Source organism: Prorops nasuta, unplaced genomic scaffold (genome assembly GCF_024137725.1).
Source record: "Prorops nasuta isolate Cenicafe-Biocafe unplaced genomic scaffold, Cenicafe_Pnas_1.2 PNAS00004, whole genome shotgun sequence".
NCBI classification, from domain to species: Eukaryota; Metazoa; Arthropoda; class Insecta; order Hymenoptera; family Bethylidae; genus Prorops; species Prorops nasuta.
This window is the reverse complement of record NW_027116801.1, coordinates 6,059,482-6,079,123: the sequence shown is the minus strand read 5'-3', so window position 1 is coordinate 6,079,123 and position 19,642 is coordinate 6,059,482. Positions and strand designations below refer to the sequence as shown.

The 19,642-nt window shown below is 35.0% G+C and overlaps 3 protein-coding genes across 3 annotated transcripts in view; all 3 read left to right on the top strand.

Annotated features, from left to right (window-relative positions):
• Nucleotides 1-2,504, top strand: part of LOC136773092 (neuropeptide SIFamide receptor-like) — a 33,662-nt gene extending 31,158 nt beyond the window's left edge. The window contains exon 3 of the mRNA XM_066726480.1: nucleotides 1,708-2,504. Within this exon, the coding sequence (XP_066582577.1) occupies nucleotides 1,708-2,503 (796 nt within the window). The 3' untranslated portion in view covers nucleotide 2,504. The remainder of the gene's footprint in view (nucleotides 1-1,707) is intronic.
• Nucleotides 2,505-12,069: 9,565 nt separating this feature from the next.
• Nucleotides 12,070-14,109, top strand: LOC136772750 (odorant receptor 10-like). The gene is made up of 6 exons (XM_066725878.1): nucleotides 12,070-12,214; nucleotides 12,654-12,906; nucleotides 12,982-13,085; nucleotides 13,169-13,513; nucleotides 13,599-13,874; nucleotides 13,958-14,109. The coding sequence occupies exons 1-6, from the start codon at nucleotides 12,149-12,151 to the stop codon at nucleotides 14,027-14,029; spliced, it is 1,116 nt and encodes a 371-aa protein (XP_066581975.1). The 5' UTR covers nucleotides 12,070-12,148; the 3' UTR covers nucleotides 14,030-14,109.
• A 17-nt stretch (nucleotides 14,110-14,126) lies between these two features.
• LOC136772749 (uncharacterized) lies at nucleotides 14,127-19,502 on the top strand. The gene is made up of 18 exons (XM_066725876.1): nucleotides 14,127-14,350; nucleotides 14,430-14,729; nucleotides 15,163-15,415; nucleotides 15,507-15,610; nucleotides 15,691-16,035; nucleotides 16,112-16,387; nucleotides 16,481-16,545; nucleotides 16,609-16,691; nucleotides 16,898-16,999; nucleotides 17,117-17,136; nucleotides 17,208-17,468; nucleotides 17,628-17,880; nucleotides 17,951-18,054; nucleotides 18,152-18,481; nucleotides 18,561-18,836; nucleotides 18,917-19,071; nucleotides 19,160-19,195; nucleotides 19,313-19,502. The coding sequence occupies exons 2-16, from the start codon at nucleotides 14,538-14,540 to the stop codon at nucleotides 18,980-18,982; spliced, it is 2,730 nt and encodes a 909-aa protein (XP_066581973.1). The 5' UTR covers nucleotides 14,127-14,350; nucleotides 14,430-14,537; the 3' UTR covers nucleotides 18,983-19,071; nucleotides 19,160-19,195; nucleotides 19,313-19,502.
• Nucleotides 19,503-19,642: the final 140 nt, after the last annotated feature.

Genomic DNA, 19,642 nt, shown 5'->3' with positions numbered 1-19,642 from the left:
ACGAGAGAGAGAGAGAGAGAAAGAAGAATTCACAGAATATTTCTCATTTCTGTGCAAATCTACTTTTCTTGAGTTATTATTATCTTTCTTCTCTCTTCTTCATATATAAATATACAAGACACAAATAGAGGAACAAAAATCTACGTAATTCCGTATGGAGTTATGATTTTAACAGTGAGATAAGTTACAGGACGAAATTTTATTCTCCGATAAAATCGATAAAGGTGAAGCTTTAACGGTTTACTATATAATTATTAATAAAGTACAATATTATTAGTTGTGTACTATATACAGTGGATATCATATATATTCTTACCAGCTTGAACATGTTAAACGTTTTATCGGCTTTCAGCTTTCAAACACGGTTGAAACACCAATCGATACTACTGTGAATACTGTGGAAAGCGAACCCTTTATATATATTTCTAACCGGGACTCGTTGTATTCATTGTTCTAAGCAGTCCTGATCATCTAACCTTCATCGACTACATCCGCGTTTCCCATCATTTATCCCCCGTTTTCGCTTCTGCACCTTCTGTTTTGCATTCTCTGCTAAGAAGCTGCGACAGCCGGAAGAATGTTCTCACAGATTCGTATCGCTTCGGCTGATTTATGGAAGGACTCCCAAGTACTGGCACAAACACATTGTAATATATTCTACTATAATCGAAGGACGAGACCGAAAGATAAATGATACTTTATTTCTAGGCTAATGAAATGAAGAGAAAAGAAACAATAATTTTTTTCTATTTTCTCACTGTATAACTGTAAAGTTATCGTTATAGTTAGAGAGAGAGAGAGAAAGAGAGAGGAAGAGAGAAAGGGGAGATTTGATTTATCATCTGCAATAGATACTGTGCGTTGGAAGTATTGGTAAAGGTATATATAGTTTGATAGGTTCAGAAAAATCGCAGGCTTTTCATATAAGTGTCGAGTCGATATTGCAAAAGTCGTCTATCGTTTCTCTCAGGCTCTCTTTACGAGCGACCACGCTATCGGATGGAATTGAAAACTTTAGCAAAGTTGCGTCTAAGTGGCACGAGTATAAATGCTGTTATTTACTCCCCGAACAATTTCTCCGATGGAGAGAAGAAGCAAAAAAAGGAGAATCCTTCATTAGTTATCGTTCGAGCGATCTCTATTGGCGCGTGCATAAATAAGAGGGATCCGTCGGATTGGAGCTATCGCATCATGTAGTATATGTGTGGATCGATATAAGAGATTGGGTCGTGGTGAAAAGATTTCTCGCGACAAATGGCGAAGGTAGGCATCAATTATTATGCCAGGCATAGCGTAATTCATCGTGTTGCGGTCTCGTACCTGTGCGTGAGTGTTGGCCATTAATATCACGAAATGGGAATGTTCAATTATACGGCTTTCGCCTATCTATATATATATGTGACTGTCGACGACAAAATCAAGTTACAGTTACGAATTATTCGAAACGTGATTTCTAAAGTACGAAAGAGTTAATAGAAAAGGTAGAAAAGTATTCTGTGCTCCGATAAAAAAAAATATATTGTAAAAATGTATAATTGCAACAACAGTCGTGGGTGACTTTGTAACCGACGGCCATCGTTGTAAATTTACTTGCGAAATTAATAAAGAGACACTTCATAGTTATTACTAAAATAATATTTTTATTAAATTGAAAATACAAAATTACAGAGTCTGGTATATACACTAAAAGGACCATACTGCTTTCAGGTTTCTCGCGATATGGTGGCCACTCAAGTGTCAAATCACGAAGCGTCGAGCTCGAATGATGATCGTGGTAATCTGGTTCGTAGCGTTAACGATGACGTCACCATGGCTGCTGTTCTTCGATCTGGTGCCGATCTACGACGACGATCCAGAGTTAAGACTGTGCCTGGAGACGTGGCCAAATCCGGAGGATGGTTCGCTCTTCTTCCTAATCGGCAACCTGACCCTGTGTTACGTCCTCCCTATGATCCTGATCTCCCTCTGCTATATCCTGATCTGGATCAAGGTCTGGCGCCGACACATTCCAACGGACACGAAGGACGCTCAAATGGAGAGGATACAGCAAAAATCGAAAGTTAAGGTAGTGAAGATGCTGGTGGTAGTGGTGATATTGTTCGTGCTGTCCTGGCTTCCTCTCTACGTGATTTTCGCCGTGATCAAGCTTGGCGGGGACGTTGCTGAGGGGGAAGACGATATTCTTCCGATAGCAACGCCGATCGCCCAGTGGTTGGGCGCCAGCAACTCTTGCATCAACCCAATCCTCTACGCTTTCTTCAACAAGAAGTATCGACGGGGCTTCGTCGCCATCTTGAAAAGTGGTCGTTGCTGCGGCAAACTCAGGTACTACGAGACCGTGGCCATGATCTCCTCGTCGACCAGCATGAGGAAGTCCTCTTACTACGTGAACAACAACAACAACAACAACAACAATAATTCGTCTACTCGTCGAACCTGCCACGGACCTCCCGTTCATCAAGACAGCAACGTATCTTACATATTCAAGCACACCGGCGTTTAATGTTTACCTCCCGGTTGACCCTCGGGGACGGCTGTCCTGCAGCGCCCTCGTTGATTCCGAACCAAAGTTTTGTCTGCGTTAGCTCGACGATTGCAGCGCACACCGGGTATCGTGGCTGGCTGCCCGAAACCGGGTTTCCACTGGTACGCGGTCCGAGATTATGTGGCTCAGCGATTGTAACTCGGATCGAATTTTTGCGATTGACACTGTAGCTTCGGTGCGTTCTTAGACTCACATTAGCGTCTATCTTGTACGGTATACGCTTCTTCTGCTTTTTGGCCGCGCATAATCGCTTCTAAGAAAGAAAATCTCGTGTACACCAATCAAAAATGGCCAATTGTTATCTGTATGTACCAATAGAAACTGCTGATGGTATACACAATTGTTTCCAAGTTTTGCCATTGTTCGAAGCTTGATCCTTCGGCCCTGTTGAAAGCAAGTTAATTGCGCGCTTGGAGGTGGGGATAAAAGTGAAAACGGAAGCTCTCCAGCGAATCAGATTCGGCCAACTCGTTGTCTCTCTACGGTACATGCACGGAATATAATTAGTCGCGTGATACTTATAAATGAAGTAGAAATGTAATTAAGAGGCAGGATGGAGCGGCTCGCTGTTCGTTCTTTTGTTTTCTGTGGATCATGCACCGCGGCAACGAGGAATATAATGACCTCTAAACGTTACTACTGTGACTTACTGTCTTATAGTTTTACGTACAAATCTTGTATAATACTATATTATACTATAGTATTTACTGTGCGCTAGTTTATTACTTAGACAATTTTAGCTATGTGACACAGTTTGTCCATGTTGCATGCTGCGTTTTAACAAAAATAAAATACATATTATATATTTATATCGTAATGCTCTAATGACTTGTACTACATACCTTACAGGATCACTCATTTTAATACGTAATATTGATTCTCTTGTACATGAAAATTAAGGTAGGGGAAAGGCGTGACATAAGAGTTATTCGCTTTTGAGGGTGACAAAAGATGAGTTTTTTTTTATAAATGGAATCCCATATTTTTTATTGCATATTCTTGTAGCTTATCCGAAGAGCTCTCCGCAGCACTATGAATTTATCATTTCCTCCAGTCGCTCAGTAGATATTTCGACTTGAAATTATAAGTAGGTGAGCGACTGTGTGTCTGTGTATGCGTAGCGGTCGCGCACACTACTTCAGCCAAACCCACACCTATATGCAATTTCAATCGGAAATATCTAGTGGACGACTGGATTAAATAATAAATTTATACAGTGTTTTGAGAAGCTTTTGAAATAAGCCACAAGAACATTCAATAGAACATAGGTGGCTCCATTTAAAAAACTCAAGATGACCTTCCTGCGACCTTCAAATGATATTTCAAGGCCAAACCAATGGTATCATCTTATGTTCCTAAAACAAATCTTATCGCACCCTTTCCTCCTTACCTTGTATTTCCAGCGAGCTAATAAAGTCTATATATTAAAATGGTTAAACCTGTATCGTATCAACGTAATACCGATATGTAATTCGAAAGCTGATATTTAATTTCTAATTAAACTAAATTTGATTATTTCGATTATGATATACTGATATATATAGTATATATCATAATATCTATCGTAATATACTATATCGTACGAATAATAATATAATACTTATACTATTTGCTATACGTACGTGTATGTTCGACTTCGTATATTTATTATATTATAATATACTATAATATAATAAATGTTAACTATACCCCGTACCATTAACATACCGAAATGAGAATAAGCGGATCCATTGGATTCTGGTATATTTGCATACACGCTATTATAAATCCACTACCTCCTTATGAAAGAGTAAAATGTACGACGCTCTACCTACACATTATAGCACAATCGGCTCTTGGTAGATATATATGTATACTATATACAATATATTTTCTTACTGGAAATTAGTCGACTTTAGACCTTTTGAGGTTCTTAAGGTGCCATATTGTATACATATACGAGAATGGATTATAAGAGAGTCTCACGCTAGAAGCGTGAAGGTTTGTTGCATTATTCGGACTGACTGTAATTAAAGGAGATTCTGCTACACTCTCTCTCTCTCTCTCTCTCTCTCTCTCTCTCTCTGTCCTATCGCTACTGCCACCTTGCGCTCGATAATGGGACTACTGAAGATTACGAGTAACCAGATTTGTCCACGAAATAGCAACGACTTAATTTGGCAATTTTTGTTATTCACCAAGCCATCCGTGTAAGCGCGAGCTTATAATCATTGGCTTGTGCGCGAGAATGTCTGGAGGAGGGAATGTAACGCGATTGTGATATTGTATGTGATCGAAGGGAGGAAACGAATGCACGAACGAACGCAGTCACTGACAATAATGATCTCGTACGTTCATCCGGAGAGCCGTGTAGCAGCAGCACTGGCAAAGCTTTCTTGGAGGGAGAACCAGTTCAAAGAAAGCTTAACCTCTTGCATAGAGTCTCAAAAGTTTACGCATTACTCTCTACGACTTAATCTGCTTTCGATGCACACGTCTGCACAGCGAAACTAGTCATTTTTTAATCAAAGTGGCTAATATTTTCTTGGTCCATTGTTATAAGCAAAATAAGAAGACGCCCAGCTATCTCGAACCTCTTTTTATCGAGTTTTCCATTGGACGTGGGGTTCGTCAGTGATCGACCTATATTGGTTGATGGTTCATAGCGATGCAATAGATAAGAAGAAGCAAAATGAAGAAGAAGTATAATCCACATGATTATCGTAATACCAAGAAACAATCGAAATTGAGGAGGTTCACGCAGAAGGCTCGAGCTACGTATCAACATTTGAGCTTCGGGGTCGATTTTTCATAATTGCAAGCGCTATTAAAAAGTTTTGAAGATTTATATACTGAGCGATTTGAAAAATTGCCAATGATGAAGAAAAAGTGACTTATATAGTATAGGTGTAATATGACGTAATATGTAAATGCGTATTATGTCTATTTAATAAGATTGCAAACAAGCCTTATACCGTTTGTGCTCTGATGGTTAGGAATTTGTATTTGCATTAATTGTAAAAGTTCTATGGAAAGAATATGATTAAAATGAGTATAATCGGTTTTGTTAAATATTCTACACGTATTATATTAGACATTGTATACTGAATTAGAGATTCGATTTTATTTCTCTATTGAAGGAAAAAAAGAAAAAGAGGGACAAGGAAAATATTATAATTATTGACTGTAAATAGATTAGATTTCGCTTTCCAAAGATGGGTGCCTATTGAGACAATGAATTTTCTTCTATATTGGAGCAGCACGGGTTTTTAGAATGTTATACAGTGACAGTTTTTTAGAATGTCATTTATAAAAGAATCGAATGATGCCAGGACGTTACTTAATTGTATAGATTCGAAAAGAACGCGTAATACCTTTTACTACGTAAACCTCCTCGATTTTTGTTGTCTTATATAATAGGAGACGAAAGGTTTTAAGAGGTTAAGGATTTAGGATATTGGCGCAACGATGAGCGATAAAAAAATTTAGCGTTCGAGTTTCTTTAAATTTGTAAAGTATAAAAGTACGCGACACGAAAATGGTGCGAGATTTTACGATAGAGCAATTATTTTCGTAAGGTTTTATACGTGAAATGAGAGTTTTAGCGTAAAGAAAACCTGTGGGTGAAGTACAGGGACGAGGAATATTTATTCATATCCATCGTGGGCTCAACGATGCGATCGTAAAGCGACGCATTTTCGAACAAAAAGGGGACGATAATAAAACATTGGAGTACACCTTTATAAGGAGTGAAAAATTACACGCATAAGTTATCCAGGCACATTTATAGCCGATATGTAATAGTATATAAAATAAGAGTAAACTTGTGTATCTACCGCCTGTTTATGTAGATGTAAATATTTAATTGTCGTTACCAACCATTGTTACTCTATTCGCCATAACGATTGTCGTCTTTGTCCATATTTTCATTGATTATTATATAATTTTTACTACGCAGCACACACGTTTCAACGCACACCCCTGTTTTTTATGAATTTTAAATATCCGGGTAGCACGAGAATTTCTTACAGTTTAATTGATTCTAAGCTGGTCTTCACGCGTCATTTGTAATTATACCAGAAACAAATAAACATTAGTTATTTGTACGTGTCATGTAATTTGTAGCTCAAGCAAGCATATACTGCAATTTTATTCTATAAATACATTAGGCTAAGTTTGCAATTGTGCAACTTTTTAATCCTCTCTATATAATCTAACGTGAAATTTTTTTCCCAGATTTCTACGCAGATAACTCATTAAAAATCTAGGCATATCTATCATTGTATTTAAGAAGTATACACGAAAATGCTTTCTCCTGTATTTTATTGTTTTTATAGAATAAAATTCTTTCGCCAAGTTTTTCGCATAACGAATGCAAATATTTTAGCGATTAAACTTGCTTTGCTTCCCTAGTTTTGGAAATAGTTTTAAGGTTAATTAGCTTCGATGATAAATATCAGCTGCACGTAATAACTGTGATTAAACAATACGTTTCATATCTAATTGCGTCAGAAGTTTCTTAGACTTTGTACATGCGGCACATAAATACGTATTTTATGGTCTTTTAGTTTCAACATTTAAGAGATTTTAGTATTATTTATTACCCTCTTGATAATTGTTAGATTTTTCAATTTTTGCCTCTCCTTATTAACAATTGTCTAACGAGCTTCTGAAAGTGAATCTTCTGAACGAGATTAATACATTTGTACTTCATAAAACAGCGACGATTAAATACTGTTCAGAATATGTAACGCAATTATTAACTGTCCATAATCATTTTTTCGATAATTCGGATAAAAAGTTCAATCATAAATATTTTCTTATGATATTGTGATATTTGTGTCCGAATAATAGAAAGTGCTTGTTTCCAAATACTAAGGTAAAGATGTACGTAAGTGCAATGCAATTTTTCACAAACAATTTTAACATCGATGAATTGTAAAATAAAATTTGGCCATTTTTAAACATAAACTATAATTTAACCAAAGTCCAAAATAGGTTAAAAGGAATATTTTCATTGCTCTTTGGGGTGAAACAATTCATTCCGAGGGAATTTTGCGAAAAGTTACAGCGAATATACTAGACTATACAGTACTATGTATTATTATTATATTATCGAAATTAACAAATTAATTGCATTCCATGTATTAAAATCCATTCTTATACTGCATACATATATAGTACATGAATAAATATATAAATGTAGAGTTTATACATATATGTACAATTCAATAAAATCAAAGATAAAACGCACGCATATCGTATGTGAAGTTTTAATGTCGTGACGTACTTGGCATACCTGCATATATTTAATTGGACATGTGTGCGTATGTATGCAATACAAATCCTGCAAACTGTATCGAGAAGATAAAAGTAAAACAACAAAAAAACTTGAACGTTCCCCTCATACGCTTAAATATGTGACGTCGATTGATTACAAATGGATATTAACCATTAACGTTGTTATGTAATTTGTGGTTGCTAAGAACTAACAGAGAAGAGGCAAATTCAATCATCCACTTGAATTAACTAATTTCTTTAATACTGTTTATCGAATTATGAATATTATTGGGCTTGTCCGAGCCTTTTAATCTTTAAGCGTCTGATAAAGCATATTGTCGGTGAACTTCGAATCCATTAATGTAATATCTAGTTTTTTGTATGGACTCCTATGTAAAAGATTCCAGAGGGGGTTTCTGGGTTTTTCGTAAGAATAAGAAGTAAGAAATTTGCAGTAAAGGGATGGGTCAACGAGCAATAAGGAAAAATATTCATTGTATAAATCGTTATTACGTTTTATATATATAATAAGCATATCATTCGATAAATTATTGATATGCTCTGTATTAATATGCGAATGCATCTTTTTGTAAAAGTATGTCGTTTCACACATATACTATACACTACATGTATACATACTATTATTTAAACCAAAGAAACACACCTCGGTAAAATTATGCCAGTCTAAGGCTACGAGCTCTCTCTGTAAAAGCAGCTACCAATTTTCAATCGTAACCTGCTTGATTATCTTGATAATCGCATAAAGATATACATAGAAATTTATTATCTTTCGCTCCAGAGAGAAGATTCTCCGTTCAAAAATTGTAATGCGAATCTTTAAAATTATCACGCCGCCGAGAAAAAAACAAGAAAAGACAAAAACATGCTTGACAATATTGAAAAAAAGCCGCCTATTTAATTACCTAACCTTGCCTTATACTTACTATCCGCACTCCGCCTGTACGCCATATCGAACTCTAAAACTAAATATTAGTTATCAGTTTTTGTCTCGTTAGAAGCCCAAGCTTTCAATATTGCATAAAAATTCGAATCACCCGCTTTATCTACTGAATTGTACCTTTAATTATTAAGTTTCTCTTACTTATATATATTAAGTGACGTTTAGCATAGAGTAAATTACGTTTCTTTCGATCCTACTTGGTATCGTTTTGTACAGAACTTGACTTGGACGTTGCGATATCGCGGGATTTTTGTTCCCCCGCTACAACCACGAGTGCTCACCAACGTAGAAATTGGCAGATATACAATGACGAAGCAAAAATCTCGCGATATCGCAACGTTGCTTGACTTGACAAAACTTGAATGTTCTTCGCTATTTACGTACCAACACGATAACGATCAAGTGAGAATGTGTGCTGCACCAAGTCGTACAAAAATGATAAAAATTATGGAAAGATACCGTTGACAGTATGCACATATACCAGTACACATTCTCACATTAATATTACTGTGTTGAGATATACGTAGCCAATACAATAGAGTAAGGCATTTCAAATTTTCTTTGACTAAAGGAATTTCGCTTAAAGCTGTTTGATCGAGGAACGTATTTAGTAGGTAAATGTAAAATCAAGGGTTTCCAAGAGCGAACAACAATCACGAGTCGAGCGAGAGGAAGTGCAAGCTTAATATCTAGATCGTAATACATATACTAATAGGAACTGGAGCCGTGCATCACTCTTACAAGTCCAGATGGAACAGAGCTGTGTACCTGATATTATTACCGCGTATCTTTAAACATTAAATATGTAAAAGCAAACGATTGAACTCTTATACCATGACCATTTGGGGATAAACCACGACTGCTACCACTTTGCTCTAATATTGTAGAGGTTTACATTAAACAATAGGTACGGTTTACATGCAAATTTTGTAAGGGCACGAAAGATTTCTTAAAGGATTCTCTGTACCGAATGCCCTGTATCGTTTTAAGATATTTCAGAAATATTTATCTACCGCATTGTCCGACCGTTTGTACGTTAATATCATTTTAATCTTAGCGTCAAAATGAGCTAGATGTAAGTTTATGAAATTCGCATCTTATCAAGATATTTCTCTGTAAATAATTCATGTATAAGATAAGCTAAACAAATGAAAGACGTAAAGTGAAAACTAAAGTACATTTCTACTCTCCTATTGTTTATCTCTCACTTTTCGGCTATATGTATAATTGTGTTGAGCCTAAAAATGGCTAAAAAAGAGAACAAAAGTTGATTCTGGAAGTCTAGTTTGAAATAGATCAGTCTGATCTTGTTTGTTGTGAATAAACAGGATTGTTCTAAAACTGGAAATCATTTATTCCATTTATTTAACTGTACTGTCAAGGTTAGGTATTTAGGTGGAGCAGAAAAAACACACGATTATTGATAATCAGCGGCTGTCTAAAATGTTTATATGTGCTTTTAGGCGTTATCGACATCGCGAATTTGCTTTGCTCTAATGTTCATTGGATGCTTAAGAAAATTCTTAATCGTTACGCGTTTTCCTCAGAGTGTCATAAATTAATTTGGGTACGTAGGCGTATAAATATATATATATATATATATATTACAATAGGAAACGTATGAAAGAATGTGGAAAGAGCGAAATAATAATGTATTTTGTTGTTTGATTATGCTCTTATGCTTGCACAATAATGAAAAATCAATTGTTATATAGGTTTGCAAGGAGCGTGAATCATAGTAAATTTAGAGCTAATCAATTCATCGAGTCTTTGTATAAAAAGATTTCACTGCGAAGTCTGAGGTGCGTAGAAATGCAGAATGAACGATATGGGTATAATCGCTTTTTTAATTACGATCGACTCGCGAAAAGATCCATTGTGCTTATAATTATTCACTATATTGTCTATAGAAATTCGCTTGGTAGACTACTACTACGATGGGAAAATCTTTTGCCACTGATAAGTTGTGTGTGATTTAGTTTCAATTTACTTTTAATAGGTACACGTTATTATATGGATAAACGCTATCCGAATAACAATGAAATAATAGAAACATACTAAATAAGAAAAACTGTTTGATGATGAAAATTGATAAGTGTCTAGCATTGTATCAAAGTGTGCATGTACCAAACAACGTGTTACCAATATCGATGCCTCTTAATCTTTATTCATCTATTGAAATATCTAATATTAGGTTAACTCGTGCAAGTAATACTATATTTAAAATAGTCCTCGTTTAATGAGCGATTTGAGTATAGTGTATGGATATGTGATGTGACGAATTGCGGTAATACAGTACAACCGTATTTCCAACATTTTTTTACATGCTTGTATTCACTCGTTGAAACTTGCAAGAAGTTCGAGTCGACCACACCGTGCGTATAAATTCACTTTTGCTTTCTGATCATCAGGTAGTGCTGCATTACCTGCCGAATGAAAGATAAAAGGTTGCGAGTAAGTATACTCTATACGTATTTTCTTAAGAAAGAAAATAAATAAATATGATACAATAATATTAAAACGTTCGTGTTTCCTTCTTACCTATATCAATTTAGCCTCAAATTATTATCCTCTTCCTTCATTCTTCTCCTATTTTAGCCTTTAGTTTTTCTTCGATTTTCATTCTGAAATTATCGATAAAAAGAAAATTGCTTGACTTAAAAATCTTGTTAACAAGAAAATTTAAATACCCGAGATTATACAGCATCGATTTTTATCGTTCGAGTAAGATTTCCAAACGTAGAATTTTTTAAACTGTTATTAATAAAATTGAGCGACCACACTTTATGCTACGCTTTGTTTGTTATTGTTAGAGTTCAAGACATTTAGTAGAGAAATGCTTCAACCACTTGGATCGGACGCTTACATTTAACGAGGCTGATATGGTGGAAGTGAAAGAATTTCTTCAGAAACTCAACCGATCGTAGATATAGTTCCGATACCTAGACTGGAGGACGCCATTATTAACTATTGGAAAATTAAAAGTGACGTTTATCAAGCAAGTCTACAACTGATCAAAGAGATGTCACGTGCAGTAACGTCACGTATAATTACGCGACTTAGCTTATTATAGTAGTATCCAGTTAGTAGGGGAATCGACTGTGAACCGGTAATTTCCTCCAGGGCTACTTAATTGCAAATCGTCAAGGGCTCTCTATTATAATCCATGACCAATCCAGCATTTTTTCACAAATAAAACTTCATGAACTGCTCAAACTATTCTTCAGATTAACATTTCTCTCTAATCTAATCACAGCATGCGAAACGACAAAGTTCACCCTTCCATCACCTTGGTTTCTTTTTATCTAAAATGTGTAGGCTTTTGGCTCTATTCAACGGAACGCGAACGTGTCTTCCGGCAAGCTACATTTTTCTACACGATTATGGCCCTCGTTTTTGCCGTTTATGTTGAAGGCTTGGATTTTTACTATTCATGGGGAAATTTCTCGGTAAGTTCCATTCGCCGCCAATAATTTATTTACTTTTATTATAAGTATAATTATTTTACGATGTAGAAACTAACGATTACATTATAAAATAAAACCATTAAAAAATCATTTTGTCCCTTTTTATTTCGGAAGATATTCACTTAAAAAAATCGTTTTCTTTTTGGTTTTCCCAAAATTTAATGTCAGTGATATTCACTTAAACATGAATGGTCTTACCAAAGTCATATTAATATCAAATTAATTTTTAAATGGAAATACCTTTTTTTTTATATTTTCCGAAATAATATAAGAGGGAGGGATATCATGAGCATTCTGTACAAGTAGAAAGGGTGTATGTGCCACAGACAAATGGCATTGGTCTGTATGTTGTCGTTTGAAAAACAGCTTGTGTGTTATATTCCACTGCTCCTATTTTCACTCGTTGTATATATATTTTCAGGATATCGTTTATATCGGTTTCAATCTAATGGAGGTGTCCATAGTTTTGTTCAAATTACTTATAGTATTCTGTTATCGGACCTCTTTTATCAATCTGATTAAATACACACAAAAACATATTTGGAATGGCGAGTACGAGGAGGAAGGTTACCAGCTCTATCGTGAAGCTAATTTTCAGTGCATGATCAGTCTTGGTATTTTTTGCTTCTTAACTCAGTGTACTGTTGGTTGCTATATTTTGAAACCTATTATCGGTAAAATTGACAAAATTTGACCATAAGCAGCTAAAATAATGTTTTAAAATAAATTTCTATACTTTCTCTTTTTAGAAAGTGCAGGCAGAAATAAATCCGACAGGGTTCTGCCATTTAATTTTAGGATCGATTTTCCTTTCTCCGAATCTCCCTATTACGAGATGACTTTCGTTATTCAAGTATGACTGGACCAGAATTCTTATTATAATTTTAATTCAAGTATTTCACACAATATTTAAAAAGAAAATTATTGTTATTTTAGGTACTATCACTGTACCACGTGGGAATCTGTTATTTTTGTTTTGACAATTTTCTCTATATTATAAACATTCATCTGGCATATCAGTTTAAGATTTTACAAAGAAAGCTGCCAAAAGTTTGCGATTGGAATCATGACACGAAAGAAAGTGAATTAGCCAGGGAGGATGAAGAATATGCTCTAAAAATTACTACACGAATATATGATGGTTTGAAAGATTGCATTCGGAGTCATCAAAGGCTTATAAAGTACAGCGAAGAAGTAGAGAAAATATTTAATTTTCTAAGCATGGGTCAGGTTTTAGTAATAAGTTTCGTCATATGTATGGTTGGCTTTCAAATATTTTTGGTAAATTTTAGTAATGGTTAATACCTACTTTTCACAAAATAGTCTTTATTTTCTTATATTATTAACTTTTTTATTATCTATATAGGCAGAAGGTCCACCAACAAGGCGTGTAATATTTATTGTACATATTATGGCCACGACTTTCCAACTATTTACCTTCACGTCCACTTGCCATGGCGTAATGGAGACCAGCAACGATATTGTTAGAGCAGCATTTTTCTCAGGCTGGTACAATTTGCCGATGAACAAGGCCGGAAGAATGCTGAGGAGAGACATTTTAATGATCATCATGAGGGCTAAACGTCCTTGCGTTCTCACCGCTGGCAGATTTTTCCCTGTAACTTTGGCCACTTTTACCAAGGTACAGCATATCTAAAATCAGAAATGAAATCATTTAAATTAATAATATATTTCATGAAATAATAATAATAATAACAACTGAAGGTGATTAGCACAGCAATGTCTTATTTTACGTTGATGAGGCAAAGCCTGGCAAAGATGGAGGAAATCCAGTAAAACCAACATAGAAATAATATAGTCTCGACAAAGTAGAGTATTCATAGAGTAGCGAGAGGTTTACTTGAAAAACTTTTCATTCGTAAATATACGATCAGACGTACAGAGCATCCACTTTAGGCTACGAGATTGGAATTACTTGGAAGACTCGCGTTTAATGGGGATCATATGATAGAAATGGATAAGTTTTTTAGAAGCCTGATGAATCATTGAAAGAGACTGCGGAGAACGCCACATATCGACTTGCGGAAAATTAAAAGTGGCGCTTATCGAGCTAGTCGACAACTGATCAAAGAGATGTCAAGCATAGCGAAACGTCAGGTATGATTAGGCGGCTTATATAGATTATTACAGTGTCCCGTTAATAAGAATTTGCCGCGTATATGTGATTTTCTTTCAGGACTAAGTTCTCGTGTCCCAAACCCTATATTATATACGATCCGTACGAGATAGAGTTTCTTGACTCTTTAGCTTTCAGATTAACTTAGAGCTTAAATCTCGCCACGGCATGCGAAAAAATAAAGTTGACCCATCCATCGCCTTAGTTTCTTTCTTCTTGAAATGTGTCGGTTTTTGGCTCTATTCCACGAAACGCGGACGCATACTTCGCCAAGCTACCTTCGTGTACACGATAGTTGCCATTCTCTTCGCTGCATACGTCGAAGGCTTGGACTTTTACTATTCTTGGGGAAACTTTTCGGTAAGCTCCAGTTTATCTACTTATTAGAATTCACGGATTAATCCTAAATTAAAACGATTACTGTATATTCATACTGGTACTAAGTTCTCCCTCATGGCCATTTTTAAACAAACACTTCTTGCTTTTAAAGTACTTGGTGAAAAACTTTGTAAAATTATAACGACTGTCGTGGGTAACATTGTAACCTGCGATATCGTTGTAACTATATATTTTTATTATTTTACAACAATTCCGCGGTAATAAAAATTCAATTGTTTTGTTCGCAGTCCGATGTAAATTTACAGTGACAGTTATGGGCTACTTTGTAATCAACGATTGTACTTTTAATTACATAAACATTTTATACAGTATTACACATCCATTCGTTTGATATTTTACAATTTTAAATTATTTTTTACGGGTTTCTCTTTTTTCACCGGAATTAATCTTTCAGGACCTCGCTTATTTGGGATGCAACCTCACGCAGCTCGCTATGATTTTATTCAAATTGCTCACAGCATTCTTTTATAGACACTCTTTCATGAATTTGATCAGGTATACGCAAAAACATTTCTGGTTTGGTGAATACGATCTGGATGGCTACAAATTCTTCCGTAGGGCCAACTGGAAGTGTATGCTCAGCGTTGGTACAGCTACCGTTTTAGCCCAGTCTACTATTGCCTGTTACATATTGACACCTATCATCGGTAAAACTTACTACATTCGAAAATAAATCATTCAAACGGCTGTTTTTATAACTTCTCAATCCTAGTTTATTCTTTGCTTTTCTTGATTTAGAAAATATTGGCAGAAACATATCCGATAGAGTCTTGCCATTCAATTTCAGGATCGATTTTCCTTTCTCCGAGTCTCCCTATTATGAAATAACCTTTGCTATTCAAGTATACGATTAAACTTATTACAATATTTTAATTAACGTGACATTACTTTCTTCTTTTAATCACTTTTCTTTGACTTTTAGATCATGTCGCTTTATCACGCAGGAGTCTGCTATTTTTGCTTCGACAATTTTCTCTACATCATAAACATTCACTTGGCATGTCAGTTTAAGATTTTACAAAATAATTTGTTAAAGATTTGCGACTGGCGTAATTATGCGAAAAAGGATTTCGAAGAGAAGGAAGATGAGGAAGATTGTTTAAAAATTACAGCGAAAATATACGATAGAATGAAGAACTGTATACGAAAGCATCAGAATCTTATCAAGTACAGCGATGAAGTGGAGAAAATATTTAATCTACTAATCATGGGACAGGTTTTACTACTCAGTATTGTAATTTGCTTGGTGGGCTTCCAAGCATTTTTGGTAATACTTGAACTTATAGAGAGAAAAGAGACTTACTTGTAATATATTGTTGATTTCTTTGAGAATTATTATGCAGGCAGATGGACCCACAGCCAGACGTGCCATATTTATCGTTCATATTATCGGGACAATTCCTCAATTGTATGCCTTCACCTCTACATGCAATGACGTAATGCAAACCAGCAACGATATTGCTATGGCAGCATTTTTCTCAGGCTGGTACAATTTGCCGATGAACAAAGCAGGAAGAATATTGAGAAAAGATATTTCGATGATCATCATGAGGGCCAGACGTCCTTGCGTTCTCACTGCAGCTAAATTCTTTCCCGTATCTTTGGCAACTTATACAAAGGTATAGATACAAATATCAAAAAAAAAAAAAAATCAAGAAATACGTATACATATAACTAACATATTTTTTTTAATTAAATTATAATTAATAAAGGTGGTTAGCACAGCAATGTCTTATTTCACTCTAATGAGACAAGGCATCATGAAAATAGATGGGGAGCTCACCTAAGTTACTGAAACATTGATAATCTTTTGAATATAATTAGAAAAATCACAAAGTAGCAACAAACGTCTTTTTAAAGAAAAAGAGAATGAAAAAAAAATTGATATCCTTAGATTTTGTATATTATTCATCGAGCTTTTGCGTAAGTTTTGTAATATTAATTATAATTATTATATATATCATTATTGTGCAATTGAGTAATGAAATTCAACGACTCTACTTCAAAATATGTCTAAGAAAATTATTAGTCAGACAAAAGTTACCATTTGTATGAGTAAAAGATATATTTAGTTTCATTATGAAGTTGAGACGCGTTGTCTGAACACTTTGCATAATAACTAACAAAAGCTACTGAAGCTACTGTGTTCCATGTGGATTTTTTTCAAAACTCGTTAGATCTTTTGACGTGGACTTACCAGGCTCTATTATTGACTGAGAAATGCATGAATAGTGAAAAGGAGAGAGAGAGAGAGAGAGAGAGAAAGAGAATAACTGCGGGAGTTGTACACCGAGTCGATAGATGATCAAAGAGATGCCACATAATAATGTAACGTCACGTATGATTAGATTGGTTATTATATTGTCTGGTTGGTGATTCGTGGCCAGTGGGCAACGGAACTTTTCCCGGGAACTTTTGTGAGGTTGGCTATTACGATAATGGCCACAATCGGCCATCGTTGGCAAATGTATCAAAGCTTGCGTGGCTTATCAGAATCCCACCGACATGAGGCCCGATATTACGAAAGATCTTTCCATCAATGTTATGTCCTTCCTTATGAAAATTGTCGGCTTCTGGTTGGCTGCTGATAGCAGCGAGAAACTTAGAAGAGACTTGGCGCTCTATTACACCATCAGTGCCACTCTTTTCGCCGTTTCCATTGAGTGTTTGGACTTTTATTACACATGGGGCAATTTTTCCGTGAGTATGTACGATTAGTTTTCTGAAAATCTTTTCGAATTTCCTCATCTTTTACCAACGCGTATATACAGTTAGGTAATGCATAAAAAACTGTATAGCATACTTTATAAAGGAGGAAAGATGCAGTAAAATATAAAATGACTCGTTATATGCATGCAGGATACGACATACGTTGCTTGCAATATGGTAACGCTAATTATGGTACTTTTCAAAATTTTAATTATATCCATCCATCGAGAGGACTTGACAAACATCATTCTCTATACTCTGAATAATTTCTGGATTTGTGATTACGATAACCATAACTACAATATTTGGGCCCAATGTAAAAGAAAATGCGTTGTCTTTGTTTGCTGGTCCTCGTTTTTCGTGCAAGCCACTGTTTGTTGCTACATAATAAATCCTCTTATTGGTAATATCTTGTTTAAAGTATTAAATTCTATATCGAGTGTGACAGTTTTATAAAAAGTACATTTTTATAGAAAATATTGGACGAAATGAGTCATCCAGAGTTTTGCCATTCTCAATGTGGATCAATTTTCCTTTTTCTTTGTCCCCTTATTATGAAATTACTTTTATTACTCAGGTATTAACAAAGAAAAAAATAATCAATTCCGTATATATATTGTTCAATGCAAATTCGAGAAACTACAAGATTAATGTGTAGGTTTGCTGTAATGCAGGTTTTATCTCTTATCCACGTTGGAGTTTGTTTCTTTTGTTTTGATAACGTTTTTTGCATTCTTAATGTCCACTTGGCGGGACAATTTAAAATGCTATACAGAAGATTTCTCACAATCTGTGATAGCCTGTCAGATACAAAATTCGAGATAAATAAAGGTGATCTGGACTCAACAGAAATCATCTACCAAAACTTTAGAGGTTACATCAGGAAGCATCAGGCTCTGATAAATTTTTGCGAAAAAATGGAAAGCATCTTCTCCTTAATCATACTTGGTCAAGTTGTAATGTTCAGTTTCTTGATTTGTTTGGTCGGATATCAAATACTTTTGGTAAGTATTTACCAAAATTGACGCAATTTTCTCCCAACTTTATCTATATAAATTATGGAAATAAATTAATATGATTTAGGCTAGTGGACCCTTGGCTCGCCGAGCTCTCTTCATAGCCCATATAACCGGAAATTTTTACCAGTTCCTGTTTTTCACGAGAAGCTGTCACAATATAATAGAGACCAGTGGCCAAATAGGCGATGCAGCTTATTCCGCATTATGGTATAAATTGCCCATGTCCACGATGGGCCGAAAATTTAGGAGAGATTTGATTATTGTTATTATGAGATCTCGGCGGCCATGTTGCTTAACTGCTGGGGGTTTCTTTCCTGTTTGCTTAGAAACTTATTGCACGGTAAATTAATAATATATAATACTCAATACTTGCTTTAAAAGCATAATTAAAATGTATTATAACGATAACATTACCATTAGATGTTAAGTACTGCTCTGTCGTACTTTGCTCTATTAAGGCAGCATAGCTTGAAAGTTTCGGCGTAATTGACTCGGCTGTTGCGAACATAAACCCAATTTAATTGAAAAGCCTCCAGACCACCATAATTAATTTTTTTACAATATATAAATAATCCGTAAGTATGTACCAGTTCTATTAAGAATTTTTGTACGAGCATTTTTTATTTTATTAGTGTATGATCATTTTATTTAATTAATTCATAGATTTATTGGTTGAACGAGGGTAATAGGATATATAAGGTAAATATTCCTGCACGATTTTAAAAATGAAATGTTACAGGAAAGATAGAATAGAATTATAGTTAAGTACAGGAATTCCTTTCCAGCCTTATAATTTTCTGTCATACTCATGTCTAGATCCTAAGGGGTGGGGTGACATTACGCGGGAAAGTAACATCGGTAGCGGCAAATTACAACGTTACAGTTCCAACTTTTTGCAGTGGTATCAGCTGATCCATTTCTGTTTTTTTTTACACGCGATCGTATCGGATTTTAAAAAAAAAGATTGTTTATATACAAATATATTTTTATTATTTTCTACAATGATTAATATGTATAGTGTTGATAGTCTGGATAGAAATTGAAATTGTTAACAAGAAATATTTTTGTAGCGCAATTTGAATTAGGTAGCAAATATAGAATAGAGAACATAGTTTTTATGTGCATAATATCTGTGAATTTATTGTC